Raw genomic sequence first — 23,773 nt, forward strand, 5'->3', positions numbered from 1 at the left:
TGTGATTTTAGTGATGTATGTGGGTGACACATTGTTAGTTGGTGATAATCTTTCTGAAATGAATTATCTTAAATCCTTCTTGGACTGTCAGTCCCAAATTAAGGACTTAGGGACTATCCATATTTTTTTGGTCTTAAAGTATCTTCTCATTCCAAGGGATTTCTTATTAATCAACACAAGTTTACATCTGATCTTCTGGCTGAGTTTAATGCTGGTCATTTCACTCATGCACTTACTCTTTTAGATGCATCGATCAAACTCATTGTGGTTGACCCTCTTCCCGATCCTAGTGATTACAGGCGTCTAATTGGCAAGCTTAATTTCTTGCAACATACTTGCCCTGACATTGCATTTTTTGTCCAGCACTTAAGTCAGTTTTTGCAAAATCCACAGTCTCCCCATATACTTGTTGGGTTACACGTTCTTTGTTATCTTCTTAATGCACCTACACAAGGCATTCTCCTCTCTAAGGCTGATGATTTTTCTCTGTATGCTTACTCTTATTCTGACTAGGTCGGTTGTGCCTCCTCGAGGAAATTTATTTTTGGCTTTTTCATCACTCTTAGGGTTTGTCCCATTTCTTGGAAAATCAAAAGTAGCCTACTATTTTGCTTTCTTCCGCGGAGGCTAAACATCGTGCACTGCAGAAAGTTGTTACTGAAATCTCTTGGTTAGTTTAAATTCTTAGTGCTATTGGCTTACCTATTACTTATCCTATTTCTCTTTATTGTGACAACCAGGCTGCACTACACATTTTCAAGAACCCGGTGTTTCATGAGCGCACAAAGCACACTGATGTGAACTGTCATTATGTGCGTGATTGTATCTCTTCGGGTCTCATCTCCTTACATTACATTCACTCATCTCAACAACTTACAGACATCATAATGAAGCCTCTTCCTGGTTGTCACACCCCCTTTTAACTCCAAAAGATTATGATTTTAAGTTTGAAAGGGTTTTTATTATTAAGTGACAAAAAATAAAAAATTATTTGGAAAAGGACTTTTTTCATTTAAACTCAGAGTCGCCACTCGACATAATTCGGTGTGCCAAGTCACCTTTGAAAAATCCTTTTCAAAATGATTTGACTCTTTTTACTGATTTGCGAACAAAGATTCCGGCCAAGGAACTCTGTTGACCGAGGAAAAGGTGTTAGGCACCTCTCGGTCTCATGTTTCGACCACGATTACTTGATGGAGAATATCGGCTAATTTGACTTTATGAATATATAAGCCACACAAAAACAATTAATCGAACAAACAAAATAAAACAAAACAAATCTAAAAATATAGTGTCTAGTCCAATTATTACAACCCGAAATAAAAAGGTACTGAAAAGTAAACCTACACTAATCCTAAACTACGCTCCAATGCTTTACTCAATGCCTAGGGCCTTGATCACAACCTCCTTTGCATACATGATACGTCGAGGTATTCCCCGGTGAATAAATACAAATGACCTCAGGCCATTCCCTGGCTAAATGAATACATTTTCAAATGTGGGAAAAATCGAATCATTTAATAAACATTCAATAATCCATGATATTAATTCCTACAATTTGCCTACCCAACCTAAGATTTGCCTATTTATTTCAGCCTAAAACATGAGACTACCGGGTTTGACAAACATCAATATCTTGTTTCGATTCAAGCTATGAACAATAAATCAAATATATCCATATTCACGTTTTCAAGATTCATCCCTCCCCGAATTGCATTCTAAATCAATAATTAACTAATTTCAACATAAAATCAATCAATCAACCATGATAATTATAAGAGCTCTAATACACTTCAAAACAAACCATTAATCACATCATCAACCACGTTGAGTAATAGAAAAATGAGGAGATTTGAGAATTGGATCTCACAAGAACGAATTTTCGTTGATAATAGCGCGATAATAAAGCCCAAACTCAAAATCCTCGAATAAAGAACCTTGAACCATGAACATGACCAACTCGGTATCTAAAAGACCCAATCGGAATGGATTTAAATAAAAACCCACAAAGAAAAATGAATTTCGAGACAACAATACCTTAAATTCAAGCGAAATACAAACACAACACAGTTTGTATGTGTGTTTTTCTTTTGTCAGCAATGCCCCGTCTGTGTATATTATTGTTGTGTGAGTGGAAAGCAACAGGTGGTTGTGTAGTGTGTGTATTATTTTCTTCTTCTTCTTTTCCAGTGTGTGCATGTATTTTTGTGTTGTGTATTTATGGTATATGTGTGCTGTTTTTCCTGTGTGAGAGAGATGTGACTGGGTATGTATATTATTGTGAATGTGAGAGTTGTCTAAAATATGAGTGTCGTGTGTGTGTGAATATGGTCACTGAAAGAAAGAAGTAAGATGATGCATGTGTTGTGTGTAGGGGTGTACATCAGTCGGTTCGGTTCGGTTATATGTGTTATTGGTGTGGTTTATCGGTTTTTAATTTTAAAATATGTAAAACCAATAACCAACCAATAAGAAATTTTCTTATCAGTTTTGATTTATCCGTTTTCGGTCCTTAACAGTTTGATTTTTGGTTTAACCAATAAAAAAATACTCATAAAATAAAAATAGTAACAACTAACATAAAAAATAAAATGTTAGTTACCACCAAAATCCTATGCAATGAATTTTAGTTTACAAGAATCTTCATACTTGAACTGAATTGTAGTTCGGAAAAAATTGAATCATAATTGTTGGAAGCTACTAAATGCTTCAAGCTTTCCAATATGATAATATCCGAGCTTTATATTATGCCTTTGTTTCCTTGAATAGGTTAAATTTTTGTGAATCACTGGATTGTGAATAAGTAGTGCATAATATATATATATATATATATATATATATATATATAGAGAGAGAGAGAGAGAGAGAGAGAGAGAGAGAGAGAGATTTATATATATAACATAAAAAGGGATAAGACAATAACTTAGTGTATCCTTATTGGGTTATCGGTTTAATTGATAACCCAATAAGCTAAAATCGAAACAGAGCCATTTACCTAACAAATTTTTTTATAAAAAAATTAAAATATCATTAATCCAATAATCCAATACCAATAACTCAATAGCATTTTTATCGATTCGGTTTATCGATTAGTTCGATTTTTGCACACCCCTAGTTTTGTGTCTTCTATGTGAGTCTTGATTCGGTTTATCCTTATTGAGTCTTGATTTTGGGAATTCTACCTTTCTCAAGTTACATGAGAGTCAAGTTACTGGTATCTCAAAAGATTGGAAGGAGAAAAACTATACCGAGTTGGAGAGTCGAGAGAGGTCATGTCGAGGTTCCGGTCAGCGGCTCTGCTATTACATCAAAATAAACATTAAAGTTAAAAAGATAACTGAAATTATAAAAGTCCTATCTATACAACATCTCTTAATTCTTGTCTTGGGTCTCCGATGCTTTCAAAAGTGACAGTAGATCTGTCTTCTTTGAGTTGAACTTGAAAATAGATTCTTTCTCCATACAAAATTTGGTGTTGGAGATGAACTCGAAATTGACCATGTTCTGCAAGTGGTATTTCTGAACTTGAACCTGAATTTAAAATTCTTCACCCTATTCTTCAGGCGAGCTCCTGACTTACAATTTTTCACCTTATTGCTTGAATTTTAATTTCTTCATCTTGTTGCTTGACTTTCAATTTCTTCACCCCATTCTCCAGGCAGGCTTCTGACTTTCAATTTCTTTATTCTGTTCTTCAGGCGGGCTCTTGTCTTTCAATTTAATCACCCTATTCTCCGGATGGGCTCCTGACTTTTCAATCTCATCACCCTATTTTTTAGGCGGACTCCTGAGTTTTAAAATCATCACCCTATTCTTCAAATGGGCTCCTGAAATCACAATCAAAACTAGAACAAAAATTTTCCCAAAAAAAATTATGATAAGAAAAGATTCCATTTTTTTTAAAGTAATGTCCCATTTTCCAGGAGGGTCATGTACACAAAGTAAATTTCCATTTTCCAGGAGGGTCCTGAATCGTAAAGTAAATTCCCATTTTTCAAGAGGGTCCTGAATCATAAAGTAAATACTCATTTTTCGGGAGGGTCCTGAATGAAAGTAACAACTCACAGATATGTTTTTCAAAAGGTAATTGAATTAAGCGAAGTGAATTTTGCCCTTGTTTCAACAAAGAAAATTTGTTAGTTAAAAACTTAGTGGTGTCTTGCAACACTTGGCTTTCCAGGCACCTTCTCCAGTGTCCATTCCCTTCATTTTGTTTCAGATTGCTGGCACTTGTTCCTGCTTTGTCGCGTCATTGACCCAAACCCAGATTAAGCGAATCGTCTTTGATTCAATCATTGAATTTTATTTTACCATGTCTTCGAGATACACCTTTTGGATCCTGACATTTTCATGACTTCAGAAACCTGTAGGTTGATAAACATCCCATGTTTCTTTTATGCATTGGTCCTGTCTTTGCTCTATGCAATTGAGGATACTGGTAGCAAGTTTTGAAATTCTTTTCATTTGTTTTGACACAGTATTGACTAAAAAATGTAAAGAAATAATAGTGGTTTTCTTATTTTGATAAATGAAAAAATATATGAATACGTAAAAGAAAGGAAAAGACAATGTCCTCTTTTTTCAAAAATGGAAAAGAAAACTTATCTCAATACTGCAGCCAACTCCAATGATTATGACATGCATTTTGGATTAAACTGTCTGATCTTTCCACCCAAACTTTAACACTTGTTATTGAGTTAATGCCCCTGAGAATGAGTTGCTTCTTCAAACCCATTAAACTTATATACCTCATTCGACCAGTGGCGCCCTGCATGGTTTTTGTCAACCAGCCTCTCTCCTTTTTATTTCTCTCCACTTACCATCACCTTACGATGCCCATGAGGGTTTTTACCAACACGACTCTCTCATTTTTTATTTCTCTTAACTCATTATCGTCTTATGGTGCTCGTGAGGGTTTTCACCAATAAGACTCTCTCATTTTTATTTCTCATATTTCCTCATGATGATGTAGAATATATACTGCCAAAACCTTGTCATATATTCATCACATTTTCCACCTTAACATTCTTGAAGATTGATCTGAAGGACTTTCTTTGATTGCAACATGGCTTTTGGATAGGGTCAGAAAGAAAAGATGACATGAGTCTCAAACAACACGTGAAGTAGGATGGGATTTACAACTTTTGGGATAGAATCAAACAATAAAAATTTACTCATGCCCCAGTTTTTTTGGACTGGGTAACTCTAAATTGTTCATTTGGTTGGACCAAACCCGGAGTAAGGCTGCTACGTATCTTACTCCCGAAAGAGGAGAAACAGGTCAAATGTAGTTCCAGACAGCTCATTCTCTTAATGATTCTGACTTTTTTCAATTTTTTCTTTCTTTATTCTTTTTTTTTTTACATCTTTTGATTCTTCTTGTCTTGGCACTCTTATCTTTTATGACTCTATTTTTTATTCCAAAAGAGGGATATGAAAGAAAAATAAAGACCAAAGCTCAAAAGGGTAAACAAAGGATGACACGATATTGAGATATCAAAATAAAATGCCTTAATCATATCAATCTTAAAAAATGCCAATACTAAACATGCAATAGAAATAATCAAGGATAAAGATCATACATAATATCTTTTAACCGCATCGGCATTAATAATCATTTCTGCCACTTTGCCTTCTACATCTGTCAAGTATAAAACTCCAATGGGTAACACTTTCTTCACAATAAAGGGTCCTTACCAATATGGGGAAAACTTACCTTTAGCTCCAATCTGATGAGGGAGGATGCGCTTCAATACTAACCGCCCGACTTCAAAATACCTGGGATGCACCTTCCTTTTATATACTCGGTTATTCTCTTTTGATACAATTGGCGATGACAAACTAATGTCAGTCTTTTTTCATCAATCAAGCTCAACTTCTCCAATCGGGTTTTGACCCACTGATCATCATCAACCTCTGGTTTTACAATGACTCGAAGGGATGGAATTTCCACTTCGGCAGGTATGACTGCTTCCGTCCCATACACTAAAAAATATAGAGTTTCCCCTATTAAAGTGAAAACAGTAGTACGATAACCTAGCAATGCAAAAGGAAACTTCTCATGCCATTCTCTAGACCCTTGTACCATTTTTCGCAAGATCTTTTTTGATATTCTTGTTGGCAGCTTCAACGGTGCCATTTGCCTTTGGATGATATGGAGTGAAATTTTGGTGTGCCATTTTAAATTATTGGCACACCTCTCGCATCAAGTAGCTATTGAGGTTGGCAGCATTATCTGTAATGATCGCATTTGGAATGCCAAATCTACAAATAATGTTAGCATAAAAAAAATCCACCACTGCCTTCTTTGTTACTGACTTGAAAGTTGTTGCTTCTACTCACTTTATAAAATAGTCAATGGCTACCAAAATAATTCTATGTTCGTTCGATGCTTTCGGTTTAATCAGCCTAATCACGTCCATCCTCCAAGCTATAAAAGGTCATGGAGCAGACATTGTGTGTAACTCAACAGGAGGAGAGTGTATCAGATCATCGTTTACCTAATATTGATGGCATTTTTGAACAAAATAAATAAAATCTCTCTCCATAGTAAGCCAATAATAACCTGCTCGAAGTATCTTCTTTGATAAAATATAATCGTTCATACGCGGCCCACATACCTCGAAATGTATTTCAACCATAATTGCAGAAGCTTCTTTCGCATCTACACACCTCAAAAGTCCTAGATCAGGGGTTTTCTTGTACAAGATTCCCCCACTTAAGAAAAATTCATTAGCCAAATGCCTAATAGTCCTCTTTTGATCACTAGTGGCATGTGTTAGATGTTCTTCCGACTGAATGTATAATTTGATATCAAAGAACCAAGGCTCACCATCAAGCTCTTCTTCAACTGTATTACAATAAGCATGTTGATCATGACTTTGTATATGCACTGGATCGATGTAAGAACCAAGGCTCACCATCAAGCTCTTCTTCAACTGTATTACAATAAGCATGTTGATCATGACTTTGTATATGCACTGGATCGATGTAAGCCTTATCAAGATGTTAGAGCATCGAAGACAATGTGGCTAGCGCATCAGCAATCTCATTGCAAACTCTCAGAATATGCCTAAACTTTATTGATACGAAATGTTGACACAGATCTTGCAAGCATTGACGATACAGTATGAGCTTTAAATCCCGTGTATCCCATTCACCTTGAATCTGGTGGGCAAGCAAGTCTGAGTCCCCCAACACTAATAATTCCTGAACTCCTATGTCAATAGCTAGCCTTAGCCCCAAAATGCAAGCTTCATATTCTGCCATATTATTGGCACAATAAAATCAAATTTATGCCATTACTGGATAATGTTACCCCGATTCAGAGATAAGAACTGCACCTATTTTGACTCCTTTCATGTTCACGACTCCATCAAAGAACAGCTTCCAGCTTGGATCAACATCTATAGTGACTTTATCAATACTCAACACTTATTCATTAGGAAAATATGTCTTCAACGGCTCATACTCCTCATCAATAGGGTTCTCAACAAGATGATCTGCCAACGCTTGAGCTTTCATGGTAGTTTGAGTCACATACACGATGCCGAACTCAGTGAGCAATATTTTCCATTTTGCAAGTTGACTAGTATGCATAGGCTTTTTGAAAATATACTTCAAAAAATCCATGCAGGAGATAGGATAAGTAGTGTAGGATGAAAGATAATGCTTTAACATCTGTGCTACCCAAGTTAGGGCACAACACATTCTTTTAAGAAGAGTATATGTGGCCTCATATATCGTGAACTTCTTGCTAAGGTAATAGATGACTTGTTTTTTTTTCCTTGTGATATTATGTTGACCCAACACACAACTGAAGGAATTATCCGTAACTGATAAGTACAAAATAAAGGGCTTACCAGGATCAGGTGGTACTAACACAAGCGGATTCGATAGATATCTTTTGATTTTTTTGAACGCTTCCGACATTCCTCCATCCATTCAACAGTGGCACTGTTCTTCAGCAACTTGAAAATAGGATCACAAGTGATTGTAAGCTGATCAATGAATCTACTGATGTAGTTTAGCCTACCGAGCAAACTCATCACCTCTGTTCTATTCTTAGGTAGCGGCAAATCCTGAATAGCCTTGATTTTTGAAGGATCCAATTCAATACCTCGACGACTGACCACGAACCCCAACAACTTTCTAGATAGAACTCCAAATACACATTTTGCCGGATTGAGTTTGAGATCATACTTGCGAAGCCTCTCGAAGAACCTCCTTAGATCTTTAACATGATCAGCTTGATTTTTAGACTTAATAATCATATCATCTACATAGACTTCAATTTTCTTATGGATCATATCATGAAACATAGTGGCCATTGCCCTCATGTATGTTGCCCCAACATTCTTCAGGCCGAATGGTAGTACTCAATAACAATAAATTCCCCACAATGTGATGAAAGATATATTTTTCACATCATCAGCTTCCATGACTATTTGGTGTTACCCAACATAACAATCTACAAAAGAAGAAACCTTATGTTTAGCACAATTATTTAACAAAATATAAATATTGGGTAGTGGAAAATCATCCTTCGGACTTGCCCTATTTAAATCATGATAATCAATGTACACTCGAACCTTGTCGTCTTTCTTTGGCACAGGAACAACATTGGACAACCAATTAGGATAACGAGCAATTCAAACGACCTTAGCTTCGATCTATTTCATGATTTTCTCTTTGATTCTCATGCTTACATTGGTTTTAAATTTTCTTAACTTCAGTTTGACAAGGGGGATCGCAGGGTCAATCGAAAACTTATGGATCACTAACTCGGTGCTTAAACTCGGTACATCATCATAAGACCATGCAAAGACTTCTTTATAATCAATTAATGCTTGGACCATCCCTTCTTTTAATTGTAGGGAAACATTTACACTTATTTTAATTTCCCTAACCTCTTCCTGATCTCCAAGGTTAATTGACTCAGTTTCATTTAAATTAGGATTCAACTTAGCTTCAAATTGTTGCAACTCTTTGCTTATTTCTTTCAATGCCCCTTCTTCATCATATTCCACCTCTTGATTTATTATATTTTAATTAGATTGAATTTTAAGATCAGGCTAAAAATTTTGCATGCATGTCATATCACTAGAATCAACATAAAGAGAACTGTTTTAAAAAAAGACAAATAAAATGTATTAGAGACAAAAAAGAAGGGACATTGTATTTATTATAAAAAACTACATGGGGGTTTAGACATAAGCGACAACAAAAATAAACAAGATATATCCCGAATTACAACCCTAAAATAACTCGAATAACAGAAAACAAGAACAAAACAAGCTACCAAAACTTCCTTCTGACGGGGAAATGAGTGACTTCCCAATTGCTGAGATGCACATCAGGACCCATGAACTGCACATCTTCCTTACTGGTACCTTCTCCCACTTCAACCATATCAGCTTCAATGAACAGGTCCTATAAATCATCAACTACCTCAACTTCCACCTCCTGTATTGGCTTGATAATGCTGGTTTTGACAAATGATTCACTAAGTAGTGACACTGGGTGGGGGAGTGGCCATATTTCCTTCTTTTGCTTCTTGAAATTTTTCCAATCTTAAATTGTAGGTCTGAACCCTAAGACAAAACCACCAAGGTTCTCACTTGGATATATTGGAAGAGCTATACCATGCAAAGATACTCCTAAACACTTTCGTGGATCAACGTCGTATTTCAACATCTCATTGACCATCATGACACAAGCAGGAGATAACTATGGCCCTGGCATAACATGTCATTCACAGATACGATCCATAAACACTACATCAAAAGATTGATAAACCAATGCCACCTCTACGTTATTTTTCTCAACAAAGGGCATGGGCGAGTCTTTGTAGATGGCCAAATCCCCTTCACCTTGAACGATCACCTCCTGCTTATCGTGTTCAAACATGATCATCTGGTACACGTATATGCGAAGTCTCCAGCCTTATAAACCCATAGTCTTCCCAACAACAAATTGTAAGAGGCATCAATATTCAACACTTGAAACTCTATGGAAAATTCGATAGGCCCTATAATTAACATTAGCTCTATTTCACCAATGAAATCTGTTTTCGCTCGATCAAAAGCTCTGACACATACATTGTTGGATCGAATCCTCTCGGTACTGATATTCAACTTTTTCAAAGTAGACAGAGGACAAATATTTGCTCTAGATCCTCAATCAATCATGACACGAGTGACATAGAAGCATTCATATTTTATAGTAATGTAAAGGCCCCGATTATGCCCCATACCTTTCATAGACAATTCGTCATCCAAAAAGCTAATCCTATTTACCTCAAAGATCTTTCCAATAATTTTCTCCAAATGATTCACCATAGCTTCTCTAGGGACATAAGTTTTATTTAACACCTTCAGCATAGCATTACGATGTTCATCAGAATACAACATCAAAGAAAGAAGGAAGCTTTGAGCTGGAGTCTTGCTCAACTGATCTGTGATTGAGTATTCAGGAAATTTTATCTTTTTTAAAAACTCTTTATCCTATTCTTTGGTGATGGGCTTTTTGAGAGTCGACTGTCTATTCACCACAAGTTTAGACTTTCTTAAACATTCTAGAACAAAACACCTTCCTGAATGAGTCAAACCCCCAACTTTATTCACCTCATCTATAATTTCCTTCCCTTGATAAGTTATCACAGTCTGCTTATAATTCCAAGGAATTTTTTTGGAATCGATCAACGGGAGTTGTGTCACTGGCTTAATGATAATAGGTGCCGCAAGTACCCCTTTCACAGTCAAAATAGACTTGCTTGGGGCTCCTAATACCACTAAATTTGGCTTACCCTAACTAAAACCAATAATTTTTCCTGCTCCTTTAACAGTCAGCATAGGTTTCTTCTTATTTTCTTGAGTTTCCTCTTCTATCGTCTCTTTCAGGATCAAAGACATTGCCTTCATTAAATTTGCAACATTCATCGACTTCTCTTCATCAATTGGGATCCTAACAATTGGCTTTTGAGACACCATGGACTCTTTACCTTCGTAGATTAACTCCAACATGTTTGTTTCAGCATGGGCCGGCAATGGATTTCGGTTGATGTTTGGAACCTTCGGGGCTTATATTATAATCTAATTTATGTCGATGAGATCCTGAATTTCTCTCTTTAAATACCTATATCTTTTTGTATCATTCCCCGGTATATTAGAATAATATGCACATCTTAGAGAATAATCAAGGTTTCTTGGAGGTGGACTCATAAGCTTTTCTTCGATTGGGCTTAATACCTTCATATTTCTCAGCCTCTGAAACAAACTAATATACGAATCCCTGAGAGGTGTGAACTCATTCTTGATTGCCTTCTCTTTCTTGAACTCGGTCCTAGGTCAAAAACCAGATTTGGAAAGGTTTTGGTAATTTTGTAGAGCTGAAGGACGATTATGAGGGGTTGACGCACGCCATTGTGGGTGAGAAAGAGTTTGAACGTATGAATGTGCACTATATACTGGGTACTAGGGTAGTGGAATAGGATACAATAGATTTTGTGGAGGGTAGTAATGATGGGGGAAATATATGGAGCTTGGGCATAGACTTGGGCTTGAGATTGTGGATAAGGGCGAGGTGGTCTTTTTGGATATGCATGTGGCCCAACTACACCAGCCGCTACATCCTTCTTCTTTTTTCCCTCTGAAAGTTCTAGAACTACTCTGAATTGCTTGGGTGGTTGCCTTTAATGTGGCAAATCTTATGATTCGTCCTGTCTTAATTCCCTCTTCTATCATTTCTCCCAAATTAAGGACTTCGACAAACGGGTTACCCATCGCCGGAAGTAAGTGTTGAAAATAGGTCTCATCTTGTGCATGAATAAAGAACTCTACCAATTTGTTCTCTTTCATCGGAGGCTTTACCCTAGTGGACTGTTCACACCACCTTATTGCATACTCACTAAATCTTTTAGCACTTTTGTTCTTCATATTAGCTAGGGACTTCTTATCGGGAATTAACTCCACATTATACTGAAATTATTGCATGAATTTGTTATCTAAGTCATCCCAGGTATTCCACTTGTCGATATCCTGACCAACTAACCATTCCAAAGCCAGACCGGAAAGACTTTCACCGAAGTAAGCCATGAGTAACTCTTTTTTTCATCCAGTACCCCTCAGTTGGTTACAATAACATCTCAAATGCGCCACGGGATCACTGTGTCCGTTATACTTCTCAAACTTTGATGTCTTAAAGCCAAGAGGAAGGTTGATTCCTAGGAACATGCATAGATATTTATAGGAAACACCTTATAACCCCCGAGTCCCTGTAGATTTCTCAAGGCCTATTCCAAACTCTTTAATTTTTGTGATATGCCTTCCTGTTCTTCGGTCGCATCAGGCTTCTCTGCATCAAAGTGAAATAAAAGAGGTTGATTATAATAATACGGATCATTCATCTTCAAGGTAGGCTCCAGAGCATGTTGCTGAGCCTCTGGCATTTTAAACACTGGTTCACTGGCAAACCGAGGGAGTATAATTATTAGACGCACAATATAAGTAGGAGCTTTAGATGGTGGTGGAGCCACGGATACAAGTGTTGCAGGTGGTGCTGGCTGAGCAGTGGGCCTCGATCGAGGAACTGCCAAGGGCACACTAGAAGTGCTAGGATAATACTGATGTGGAGTGAATCTTGTTGCATGCTCGGATGACTCAGCGAGAGCAAAAAATTGAGCTTGGGAGAGCAGGGGGCAATTGGAGATATTACCAAGATCTTCATGGAATGGAGGAGGAGGCATGCCACTAGCCCATGCTCGGTGCAGATCTATCAATTATTGCCTTAGTCTCAATATCTCATCATTGCGTTCTGAACCCTCTTCTCTAGGATCCGGATTTGGGTCAACGAGCGAATTTTCGATCTTCTTGTTAGCTATGTCAAGCTTTGCTTTTGATATAGCGAAGTAAGGATGACTATCCAGGATGCTACAAACCAACCACTTTTATCTTACAGAGCATGCTTATTAAAGACAAAACCCGCTAGGATTAGGTCACACAACAAACATGGAAATCACATTGTATATTTATCCTAGATTCATGAGCATTTCTACCAGTATTTGAGGGTAATGAGGTCAGTTTAATATCATCCCAATCTTTTCGATACACTTTTCTTTTTTTTTTCATTACACCTCGTTCTTTTCTACCTTTCGCCATTGCTTCTCTCTTTTTTGCATCAGTCTCTTTTCTTCTCTCACTATTCTTTCTTTTATTTTTTATATTCTTTCTTTCTTTTCTTCATCCTTTATGGCTTTTGCTTTTTACTAAAAGAGGAAAATTGAGGAAAAATAAAGAAACAAAATGATTAGATCGAACCCAAAAGTAGGTAGCCTATGTATCATGTTGTACATGAATCAGATCTAGCGTAGTTCGAAAAGTATGCACAAAGTTGATAATTTTTGATTAATTTTTTTAATGGCGAAAAACAAAAAAAAAGAAAGCACAACGCAACATCATTACATTTCATAAAAGAAACAGCTAAAACAGATTTCAACTTTAAGATAACCTCAATACTAATCAACAAAGATTGAACAATACTCTAGACCAGCATGTGTAACACCCTTAATAAAGACTCTAATGTCAAAACAAACTTGACACCGACACGATAATATATTGACAGAAAAATAAAGGATTCAAAATAAAAGATAGGAAGTGCTTCTTCAAACTATTGCACTGCGTGATGACCCTGGCTGAGATGGACTTGTCTGTGAAGTTCTTGCTCTCCCAATCAAACCTTGTAACATATCCTGCAATGTCTCTGTGATGCTTGAGAGGAAGCTTCTGGAACGTGTTCTTGCCTCTTGAGGAGTACACCTGAAAAGATTTCTCTGATACCTTTCCATAATTGTAAGCAAACCTAATAATTGAACCCTCAACGCCTCCACTTTGGCCCCCGTATCTTCAGCCTCATGGTTATCAACTACGCAAGCTTCCTGCATTCTCCCTCTGAGTTGCGTTGGTAATGGCCTACTGACACCCTAAGGTATGGATTGTAGCTAGATCCCATATCTCTGAGTGTACCCCGGATTATCTGAACCTTCTTTGAGAGAATCTACATCCATTTTTATTGCATTAAGCCAAAATTGCTCATGTATGATTTCACCCTTGGCTATATCCCTAAAATACATGACATCCTTTTGAAGATCCATTATTAGTGGAATGTACTGAGATCTACCCAACTGACGCCTTACCCTTCTTGGAATGTAAGGTCTAGTGCATTTGAGCCCTATCATAACTAAAAGAGGTTGCATATGACATCCACAAAAGATTACCTTCTGATAGAGCCAATGATAGGTCTAAAGAATACTATCATGAGTTTTTTCTTTGAGAAATTTGACTCGAGCACTGACTCCCACAGGTAACGCAAACTTATCAAAATGCATTCTTTGTTCGATAGCTTCTACTCACTCGTTCAAACATCGGTCAATCACATCCGATCTAATCAAAGAAAGAGTGTGCAAATATTCCATCATCCATAGTTGTAATATCAAATTGCTTCCCTCGAAGAATCTCATCCCCCCATTTACTTCAGTCAAAGCTCTATACAGTTCCACCAAAATCATAGGTACAATAGTAACTTCATCCCTTTTCTTGAATAAGTCCATTACTACTGATTGTAATCAGGTGTTGACACGCCTTTCATCTAACAGGAACACCAAAGTACCTACCAATGCCAAACAGAAAACCTCGAAACATTGTTTCTCCCAATTCTTCTTGATGGTACAAAATTCATCCAAAAAGTGATCAAAGCCTTCTGGAGACCCAAATCAAGCGAACAAATAGTCTAAGGAAATCCAAGATTGGTTCAGGCATCCTAGGTGTTCATTAACCTTCAAACCACAACCCTCGAGAAATCTCATGCTAGAAAGATTTCAAGCTAAGATTAACTTCTTATCGATGTAAGGTAACTAAAACAAACCAGATATCTCTGCCAGGGTAGGCGTCATTTCACAACCTCCGAACCTAAACACCAAATTGTCTAAATCCCAAATGGTCAACATGGCCTCTATTAGATTTGGGCGAGGCGTGATAGTCAAAAATAATATAAGATTGCTTAACACTTTCTTTAGCTCATGCTTTTTAGAGTAGTTGAACATGCCACACCATTTTATTAACTTTTTGGGCACCTTGGAAACCATCAAGACTCTAGACCCTTTGGACGGCTCCATCCTGTAACAGCACACAAAATTATGACTTACGATTCAAAAAGTGTAAGAGAATTCCCGACCCTCGAGATTTTAACACCAGGAAGTATCACGTGACATAGGGATAGACCGATCTATAACTCAAAGGAAAATGCTAAGAAGACTCGGCCTATTTGGCTATGCCCACTGACAAACACTTTGCTAAGTAGAAAATAGACCTACACTGGAACTAAGACAACAATCAAACTAAAAGATTACCAGACCCAGTGAGGGTTGCCTACGTATCCCGTTTCGAGAGACGAGAATCAGGTATGCGTAGTTCATTCAGATCGGATAAATAAAGATTAAACAACTGACTGAACCCTAACCTAAGAGACACGACCACAAACAAATGACAAACAACGTTAATAAAATCTTTTTGAGTTTTTAAATTGACACTTCACATAAAACTGATACCAACAACTAAAACTGACACTAACAACTATGGAAGAAAAATCTTTTTGGTATTTTTGTTACATGAAATGTACAAAACTTCTACCATTTTTTTAATTTTTCTTTTATAAAAAACTCCTATTGAAAAAAATATATATTTTTGGAGTTTTCGAATTATGAATGCTTACTAAAGAAACAAAAGGAAAATTATTTTGATTTTTTTTATTTTTTAAAAAATGAGTGCAAAACATGAAAATCTTTTTTTTTTTTGAATTTTGTATTGTAAAAAATATAAAAGCCATAAAGAACTCTAAAAACTATGAAACCCTCTTTTTGATTCTCCTGTTTCTCTTTTTTTCCTTTTTTTCCCCCTTTTTCAATATTTTCTTGCCTACACACTTTACTTCTGACACATGATTTCCCTAAATCAATCCGTCAAATCGCCTCGTCACCCTAAAAATGCAACATTTAGCATGTAAGAATGCTTTTAAGGTGAGTCTCCTATAAAGGACCAAGTAGGTCTCATTAGGTCTCAATATGATGCAGATAAGAATGACCTAAAGGCTGACCTACGCTGAGGTCCACTAACAAGGCTGTTCGAAGGAGCGTATAGTCGATAGTGGTTGCGACAGCTTTCCACCCATTCCATACATCCGATGGCTCCCCCTCCTAAATTAAGGGTGACTTAACTAGAGTTCGTGTACATGACGTGCACTCCGGGACTTGTTGCAGAAAGAATTGACTTGGGTTATGCAAATGATGCCAGATATAAAGCGGTAACACATAAAGAAAAACCGTAAACAAAGAGCACGTAGGCGCATAACAGTGATAAAACAGTAACACAAATAATTTTTATATACCCATAATGTCAAACAAAGCCAATACAACTCCAAAAATAAGCCCGAATTCTGAAAAGTCCCCAGCAGAGTCGCCAAAGCTATCACACCCCTTTTTAACTCCAAAAGATTATGATTTTAAGTTTGAAAGGGTTTTTATTATTAAGTGACAAAAAATAAAAATTTATTTCGAAAATGACTTTTTTCATTTAAACTCAAAGTTGCAACTTGACATGATTCGGTATGCCAAGTCATCTTTGAAAAATCCTTTTCAAAATGATTTAACTCTTTAAACTGATTTGCAAACAAAGATTTCGGCTAAGGAATTCTGTTGACCGACAAAAAGGTGTTAGGCACCCCTCGGTCCCATGGTTCAACCACGGTCGCTTGGTCAAGCATATCGGCTAATTTGACATTATGAATATATAAACCACACAAAACACACAAAAATAATTAATCAAACAAACAAAACAAAACAAATCCAAAAATGTATTGTCCAGTCCAATTATTGCAACCCGAAATAAAAGGGTACTAAAAAGTAACCTACACTAATCCTAAACTACGCTCCAATGCTTTACCCGATGTCTCGGGCCTTGATCATGACCTCCATTGCATACATGATACGTCGGGACATTCCCCGATGAATAAATACAAATAACCTCGGAGCATTTTCCAGCTAAATGAATACATTTTTCAAATGCGGGAAAAACCAAATAATTCAATAAACATTCAATAATCCATGATATTAATTCCTACAGTTTGCTCACCCAGCCTAAGATTTGCATATTCATTTTGGCCTAAAACATGATACTACCGGGTTTGACAAACATCAATATCTTGTTCCAATTCAAACTATCAACAATAAATCAATTATATCCATATTCACATTTTTAAGATTCATCCCTTCCCGAATTTCATTCTTAATCAATGATTAACTAATTTTGATATAAAATCAATCAATCCACCATGATAATTATAAAATCTCAAATACACCATTAATCACATCATCAACCACATTAAGTAATAAAAAAATGAGTAGAGTTGGGCATTGGACCTTACAAGAACAAATTTTGGTTGATAATAGTGCGATAATAAAGCCCGAACTCAAAATTCTCGAATGAAGAACCTCGAACCATGAACATGACCAACTTGGTATCTAAAGGACCCAGCCAGAATGGATTTGAACGAAAATCCACGAAGAAATATGAATTCCGAGACAACGATACCCAAAATTCAAGCAAAATACAAATACAACATGGTTTGTGTGTTTGTTTTTTTCTATCAGAGATGTTTGAGAGATGCCCCGTATATGTATTGTTTTTTTCTTCTTCTTTTCCAATGTGTGCGTGTGTTTTATGTTGTGTAGGTATGGTATATGTGGGTTGCTTTCCCGTGTGAGAGAGATGTGAGTGGGTGTGTATATTATTATGAATGTGAGTTGCCTAAAATGTGAGAGTCGTGTATGTGTGAATATGGTCACTGGAAGAAAGAAGGAAGATGATGAGTGTGTCGTGTGTCTTCTGTGTGAGTGGGTGTGTTGTGTTATGTAGATGAAAATGGAAAGAAAATGTTGTTGTGTGTTTTTCTGTGTGAGGCTCGGTGAGTGAAGAGTGAATGTGTATGTTTTCTGTGAATAAAAATTGGGTCCGTGTGTTGAGAATATGTTAGTGTGTATGTTGCAAGAATTCAAATGGAGAAGTTTTGTGTTGATCAAAAAATTGAGGGTGTACATGGGTTTGCAGAGGGTAGCTGAGAGTGGTTGGATTAGGTGAGGGTAGGGGATAGATAGAGGGTAGGGTAGTGAATGAGTAAAAATTATTTTTGGGAGGGACAAAATTACATGTCTACACTGGTCAGCTCCATCATCATTTCTTTTGCAAACTTGGTGTTTGCTCACCCTCAAGCTTGAGGGGGGGAGGGGTGTTAGGGCTCAAGAATGACAAAATAACCACAGGACTATTTGTACAAGCAAACCCATCTGGGTAAGCAGGACCCGAGCCCACTTCTATATTTTACATTGTAGTTTTATTTTCAAAGTTGTAAATATATAGGAGATTAGATATTTTTCATATAACTGGTGAGATAAGAGACATCTGTCATAATAGAAAGTTTCTCGATGGATTCAACTTCCATTTTCTCTCTCTCTCTATGTTCAAAGGATTTTCTTGCTTATTTCTCAAGCGATCTTCATATTCAGGTATCTAACAGGTGAAATAAGTGAAAAAAGTTCTAGAAGCTTGCTATTGTCTATAAAGAGTTTTGTGAAGTCGATAGACATATTCTAAATAAGCGGTGTAAAAAAAAAGGAGGTTGAGACATAGAGACCTCCTTCTCAAGAGTTCTATTTAAAAAGACATTACAGACCTCCAGTTGCTTAGCAACCCAACTATATGTGTGCAAGCGAGAGAAAGAATAATACTAAGAGTGCTTTCGCAATTGCTCATCATTCGGTCATTTTGTTCATAGCAACCTATGTATATTCAGGAGTTTCTTTTACTTGCTATATTATACTTCCTGCGACGATATCGTCATCGAAAATGAGTGGGCGACTAAGCATTATCGTGAGCTAATTTCGCCACTGAGTGATCCATTTTCGTTAGAGAACTTAATCGTTAATATCATCAATCAGTGCTTTTGAGTTTCCTAAGTGAGTCTTCGTACGCAATGTATTTTTTTTTTGCTTCAATCGAACCTAGAAACAAGTCTAAATACACATCATTCTTTTCACATCCCACTTATAAAATTATACTAGGTATATTATTATTGGCTTGTCAATTTTTAAGGTCTTGAGTGGTCCAAAAGAATAAACTACACTAGATGCTTTTTGAATCCCATATTTTTGTTTCTGCACAATTCCCGAGACACCTAACACGTGTCACATACATTAATTAGTTCAGTTTTGCCCTATTGTTAGAAGCCTTACCAAATTTTCACGTGCACAATATTTCTCTCTCACCAAACAAACAAATTCTCCCCCTTTAAAAGCACTTCTATTTTTCTACACACACAAAAAAGAATCAGATTCAAAAATCTCAACCTTCTTTCTCTCTTTGGATCTATCCTGAAGCTCTATATTTGCCCAATAGGTACTTTATACATATTAAAATTATTGAATTATATCGAACTCGTATGATGTAGATCTGTCTAGGCAATTTGCATGTTAGTTTTGGTCCATTTCGCATATATTTATTGAATGTAACGGTTTAAATCATAAAAATAGCCTCTTGCATTTCTGAAATTTTTCGTTGCTTCTTTTCTCTTGTAGATGTAGATTCAAAATTTTAAGTTTATAAGTTTTGGATTTTAGGACGAGAGTCGAGATATATGAACTTTGACTGACATTTTAAAATATATTTTTTGGTGTAGATCTGCCTGGTAATTTGCATGAAAGTTTTGGTCCATTTTGCATATATTTCTTGAACGTCACGTTTTAAGGCATGAAAACAACCTCTTGCATTTCTGAAACATTTTGATGCTTCTTTTCTTTTTCGGTTAATTTGTATATGCGAAATCAGAATTGTAAATTTATAAGTTTTGGATTTAAGGACGTGACAATGAATAGGTCCATGGTTGATAATTTATATTCCTTCCATGTATTAGTTAATTGACATTTTAAGGTATATTTTTTTTCATCAAATATCTTTCAAAAATACACTAATTTTGGAGGATTCGACGTGCAACCTGCAACATTTTCAAACTGTCGAGCAACATATCATCGAATAAACATGATAAAATTTGCATGGTAAAATTACAGATTTGGGTCAAAAGTACTAAATTCTGCAGAACCCGTGTGGTGTAGATCTTGCATGATAGTTTTGGTCCATTTTGCATATATTTCTTGAACGCCACGATTCAAATCATGGAAATAGCCTCTTGTATTTTTGAAATGCATGGTAAGGCTGGTTACAATACACCCTTGTGGTTCAACTCTTTCCAGATTGTGCATCGGACTGTCTTTTGTTTTGTCTTGGGTTTATTTGCATGATGGATTAATTCAAGTGATATATCAACTTTGAGTCTTGATATATGAAGTTTTTCTCATATCATTTGTCTTGAATTTGCTTGTAGTGCCTTCCTTTGTTTAGCCAATATTTGAAATTTCTGGGTTCTGAACTTGCCACCGAATCCATAGCTCGTTTTAGTTATTGGGTTCACGACAAATTATATATACATTGGATTTTTCTAATACAAATATAGCGTCTAAGCAAAAGCTATTGTGTTCCTGGAGTATGGAGGTTGGGTGTTTCCAAAAACATTTCTTTGACTGAATTTGCTAGATTAGCCTTCCTTTTCTTCCTTGAATAGGGGTGTTTATCCGGGATTTGAAACTTATGGGTTCTGAACTTGTCACCGAATCCATTAACTTGGTTTACTTATTGGGTTCATACGTAATTGGTTATACACCGAACCCATTAGCTCGTTTTACTTATTAGGTTCATAAGTAATTGCACACACATCGGATTTTCTAATACAAATATAGGGTCTAAGTAAAAGCTATTGTGTTCTTGTAGTCTACGGAGGTTGGGTGTTTCCAAGAACATTTCTTTGTCTATGTGCCCATGACCATTCTCAATTTGATATGAGAAAGTATCTTTCATGTCTCATCAGCTCATTTTTATGCATCAAATTTCTGCATCATATGTTGTTAAGACTCTTCAAAAATGTCATCGGGTGCGTGTCAAATCCTTCAATAGTAGTGCATTTTTGCGGTATCAAACATGGGTGCAGCAACATTTTTGGAGAGCCCAAGCAACTTATTAGTCTGCATCTTCTTTCTTTTTGTCTAGTGAAAGACAAAAAAAGGGTGATTAAATTTGTTTTCCTTTTTTCTTGCTTGATGTATACACATTAGTAATTCTGACCTTGATGAATTAAACTTGTTTTGAATGTGATGGAACGTGATGCCCCTTTTGTCTGACTTTCATAGTCATCGATTTTTTTGTAAGGCAATAATTGTGAATCTTGGATTGAAATTTCCTGACTCTCTTTTTTCTATTGATGTTCAGTGCTTGGTGCATATTTATGAAAGCAAAGTAATTGGGAATGCAGAGGGATGGGGCTGTACAACAACGATTGCCTTTTGGAGGCTTCTAAATTTCCGTGTGCATTGAAGTTGATCTGTTTCATTCGTAGTGATCTCGAATATGCAGTTCACAGCACACTTGACTTCTCGTCCCAGATGAACAATGAAGCCACAACCCTTAAACATCCCGCAATGCTGAAGCACAGTCTTGTTGGAGCCGGTTGAGCGCTGCAACAAGGCCCCTCCTGCCTGTTAAAAACGAGTATCATATCAGCAGGAGAAAGTAATTAATAGTGGTTACTAGGATTGTTGGTTCAAATGGAGAAGAAAGGAAATGTAGTAATGCAAAAATACGATGTGGGGAGATTGTTAGGTCAAGGCAATTTTGCTAAGGTTTATTATGGAAGAAATCTTGAAACGGGAGAGAGTGTAGCCATCAAGGTAATTGACAAAGAGAAGGTTCTCAAGGCCGGACTGATCGAACAGACTAAGAGGGAGATATCTGTTATGGCTTTGATCGAACACCCAAATATTCTAAAGCTATACGAGGTCATGGCAACTAAATCTAAGATTTACTTAGTCATTGAACATGCCAAAGGCGGTGAGCTTTTCAAAAAGTTGGCAAAGGGGAGACTCAAGGAAAAATTAGCTAGGAAGTGCTTTCAGCAATTGATTAGTGCTGTTGATTGTTGCCATAGCCGAGATGTTTATCACCGTGATCTGAAACCAGAAAATGTGCTTCTAGATGAGAATGGTAATCTTAAGGTATCCGACTTTGGATTGAGCGCCTTGGCTGAGTGTAAGAGACAGGATGGCTTACTCCACACAACATGTGGAACCCCAGCTTATGTTGCACCTGAGGTGATTAGCAGAAAAGGATATGATGGCGCCAAAGCTGATATCTGGTCTTGTGGGGTGATTTTGTTTGTTTTGTTGGCCGGTTTTCTTCCATTCCAAGACTCGAATCTTATGGAGATGTATAGGAAGATAAGGCTTGCTGAGTTCAAATTCCCTAATTGGTTCCCATCAGAAGTACGGAAATTAATTTCTAGGATGCTTGATCCAAACCCTCATACAAGGATTTCGATAGCCAAGATAAAGGCAAGCTCCTGGTTCAAGAAAAGTTTGGATTCCAAAAATGCAGGAACCAAAGTAGATGAGAAGGAAAAGCTTAGCCTAGATGCCAACGGTATTATTGCAGATTGTACACATAACAGTATCTCTCCCTCCGTGTCAAAGCTAGAGTCGCCTAAACCTACAAGTCTAAATGCATTTGATATAATCTCTCTTTCAAGTGGATTTGACTTGTCTGGTTTATTCATAACAAAGGATCAAAAGGAAGACTTGCAATTCATATCGGTGAAGCCTGCCTCTTCTATCATGTCGAAACTTGAGGAAGTTGGCAGGAGTCTAAATCTGGAAGTAATGAAGAAAGAAGCTGGATTTATGAGATTAGAGGGATCGGGTGAGGGTAGATATGGGACTTTGTCCATTGATGCTGAAATTTTTGAAATTACGCCATCCTTCCACTTGGTTGAGCTGAAAAAGTCATATGGCGATAAGGTGGAGTACAAAAAGATGCTGAGACAATTTATAAGACCTGCTCTGGAGGAAGTTGTTTGGACTTGGCAAGGCGAGCAGCCAATTAATAGTTAGTAGAGACACTAAAAAGAGATTCTAATCTTCTGACATTTACTCCGTAAGTTGATCTTACTTTAGTATCAGTAATGAACGTACAACCTGTCTTTTTGGTTCTAGTCGTAATTGTCAATTTTCTATGTATCAGCCTGTTTTAGGCCACCCGTCTCAACATTAATATAGACAGCTCCTTATATTAAATTTTCAAGTTCCTTTACTCTGCTTTTATTGCTGTAATTCATGAGTAATCTACATTTTTCTGGCTTTCTATTGTAATCCTCATGAAATTCATGTTAGTAGCCTAAGTATATCGAATCAATGCCGAAGTTGATGATAATTGATATATATAACGAGCCTCTACTTTCTTAAGGACCTGCTATTTCTTATGTCCTCATGACTGCTGGGTGTTTGCTTCTTTGAGCCGAGCGTCTTTCGGAAACAGCCTCTCATACCTGAAAAGGTAGAGGTAAGATCGTCTTACACTCTACCATCCCTAGAACCCCACTTGTGCGACTATAAGGGTATGTTGTTGTTGTGTCCGGAAATATGGTGATTTGGCTCTTCGATTTTGCATTTTCCATATTTGTCTTGTCTATAGTCCGATGGTTGATAGAGCAATCTTATTTTCCTTTTATCTCTGGAAAACAAGAAAATGAAGTCTTGAGCATTTTATTGCAAGGCGCTCCGTTCCTCATGATT

At 36.7% G+C, this 23,773-nt stretch overlaps 1 protein-coding gene across 1 annotated transcript; it reads left to right on the plus strand.

The window, feature by feature from the left end:
- Window positions 1-19,329: 19,329 nt before the first annotated feature.
- LOC107871141 (CBL-interacting protein kinase 18) lies at window positions 19,330-23,282 on the plus strand. Its single transcript, XM_016717948.2, has 2 exons — window positions 19,330-19,499; window positions 21,420-23,282. Exon 2 carries the CDS (start codon window positions 21,755-21,757, stop codon window positions 23,090-23,092), a length of 1,338 nt encoding a protein of 445 aa, XP_016573434.2. The 5' UTR covers window positions 19,330-19,499; window positions 21,420-21,754; the 3' UTR covers window positions 23,093-23,282.
- Window positions 23,283-23,773: the final 491 nt, after the last annotated feature.

The sequence above is a fragment of the Capsicum annuum genome, chromosome 5 (genome assembly GCF_002878395.1).
Source record: "Capsicum annuum cultivar UCD-10X-F1 chromosome 5, UCD10Xv1.1, whole genome shotgun sequence".
In the NCBI taxonomy this organism is placed as follows: Eukaryota; Viridiplantae; Streptophyta; class Magnoliopsida; order Solanales; family Solanaceae; genus Capsicum; species Capsicum annuum.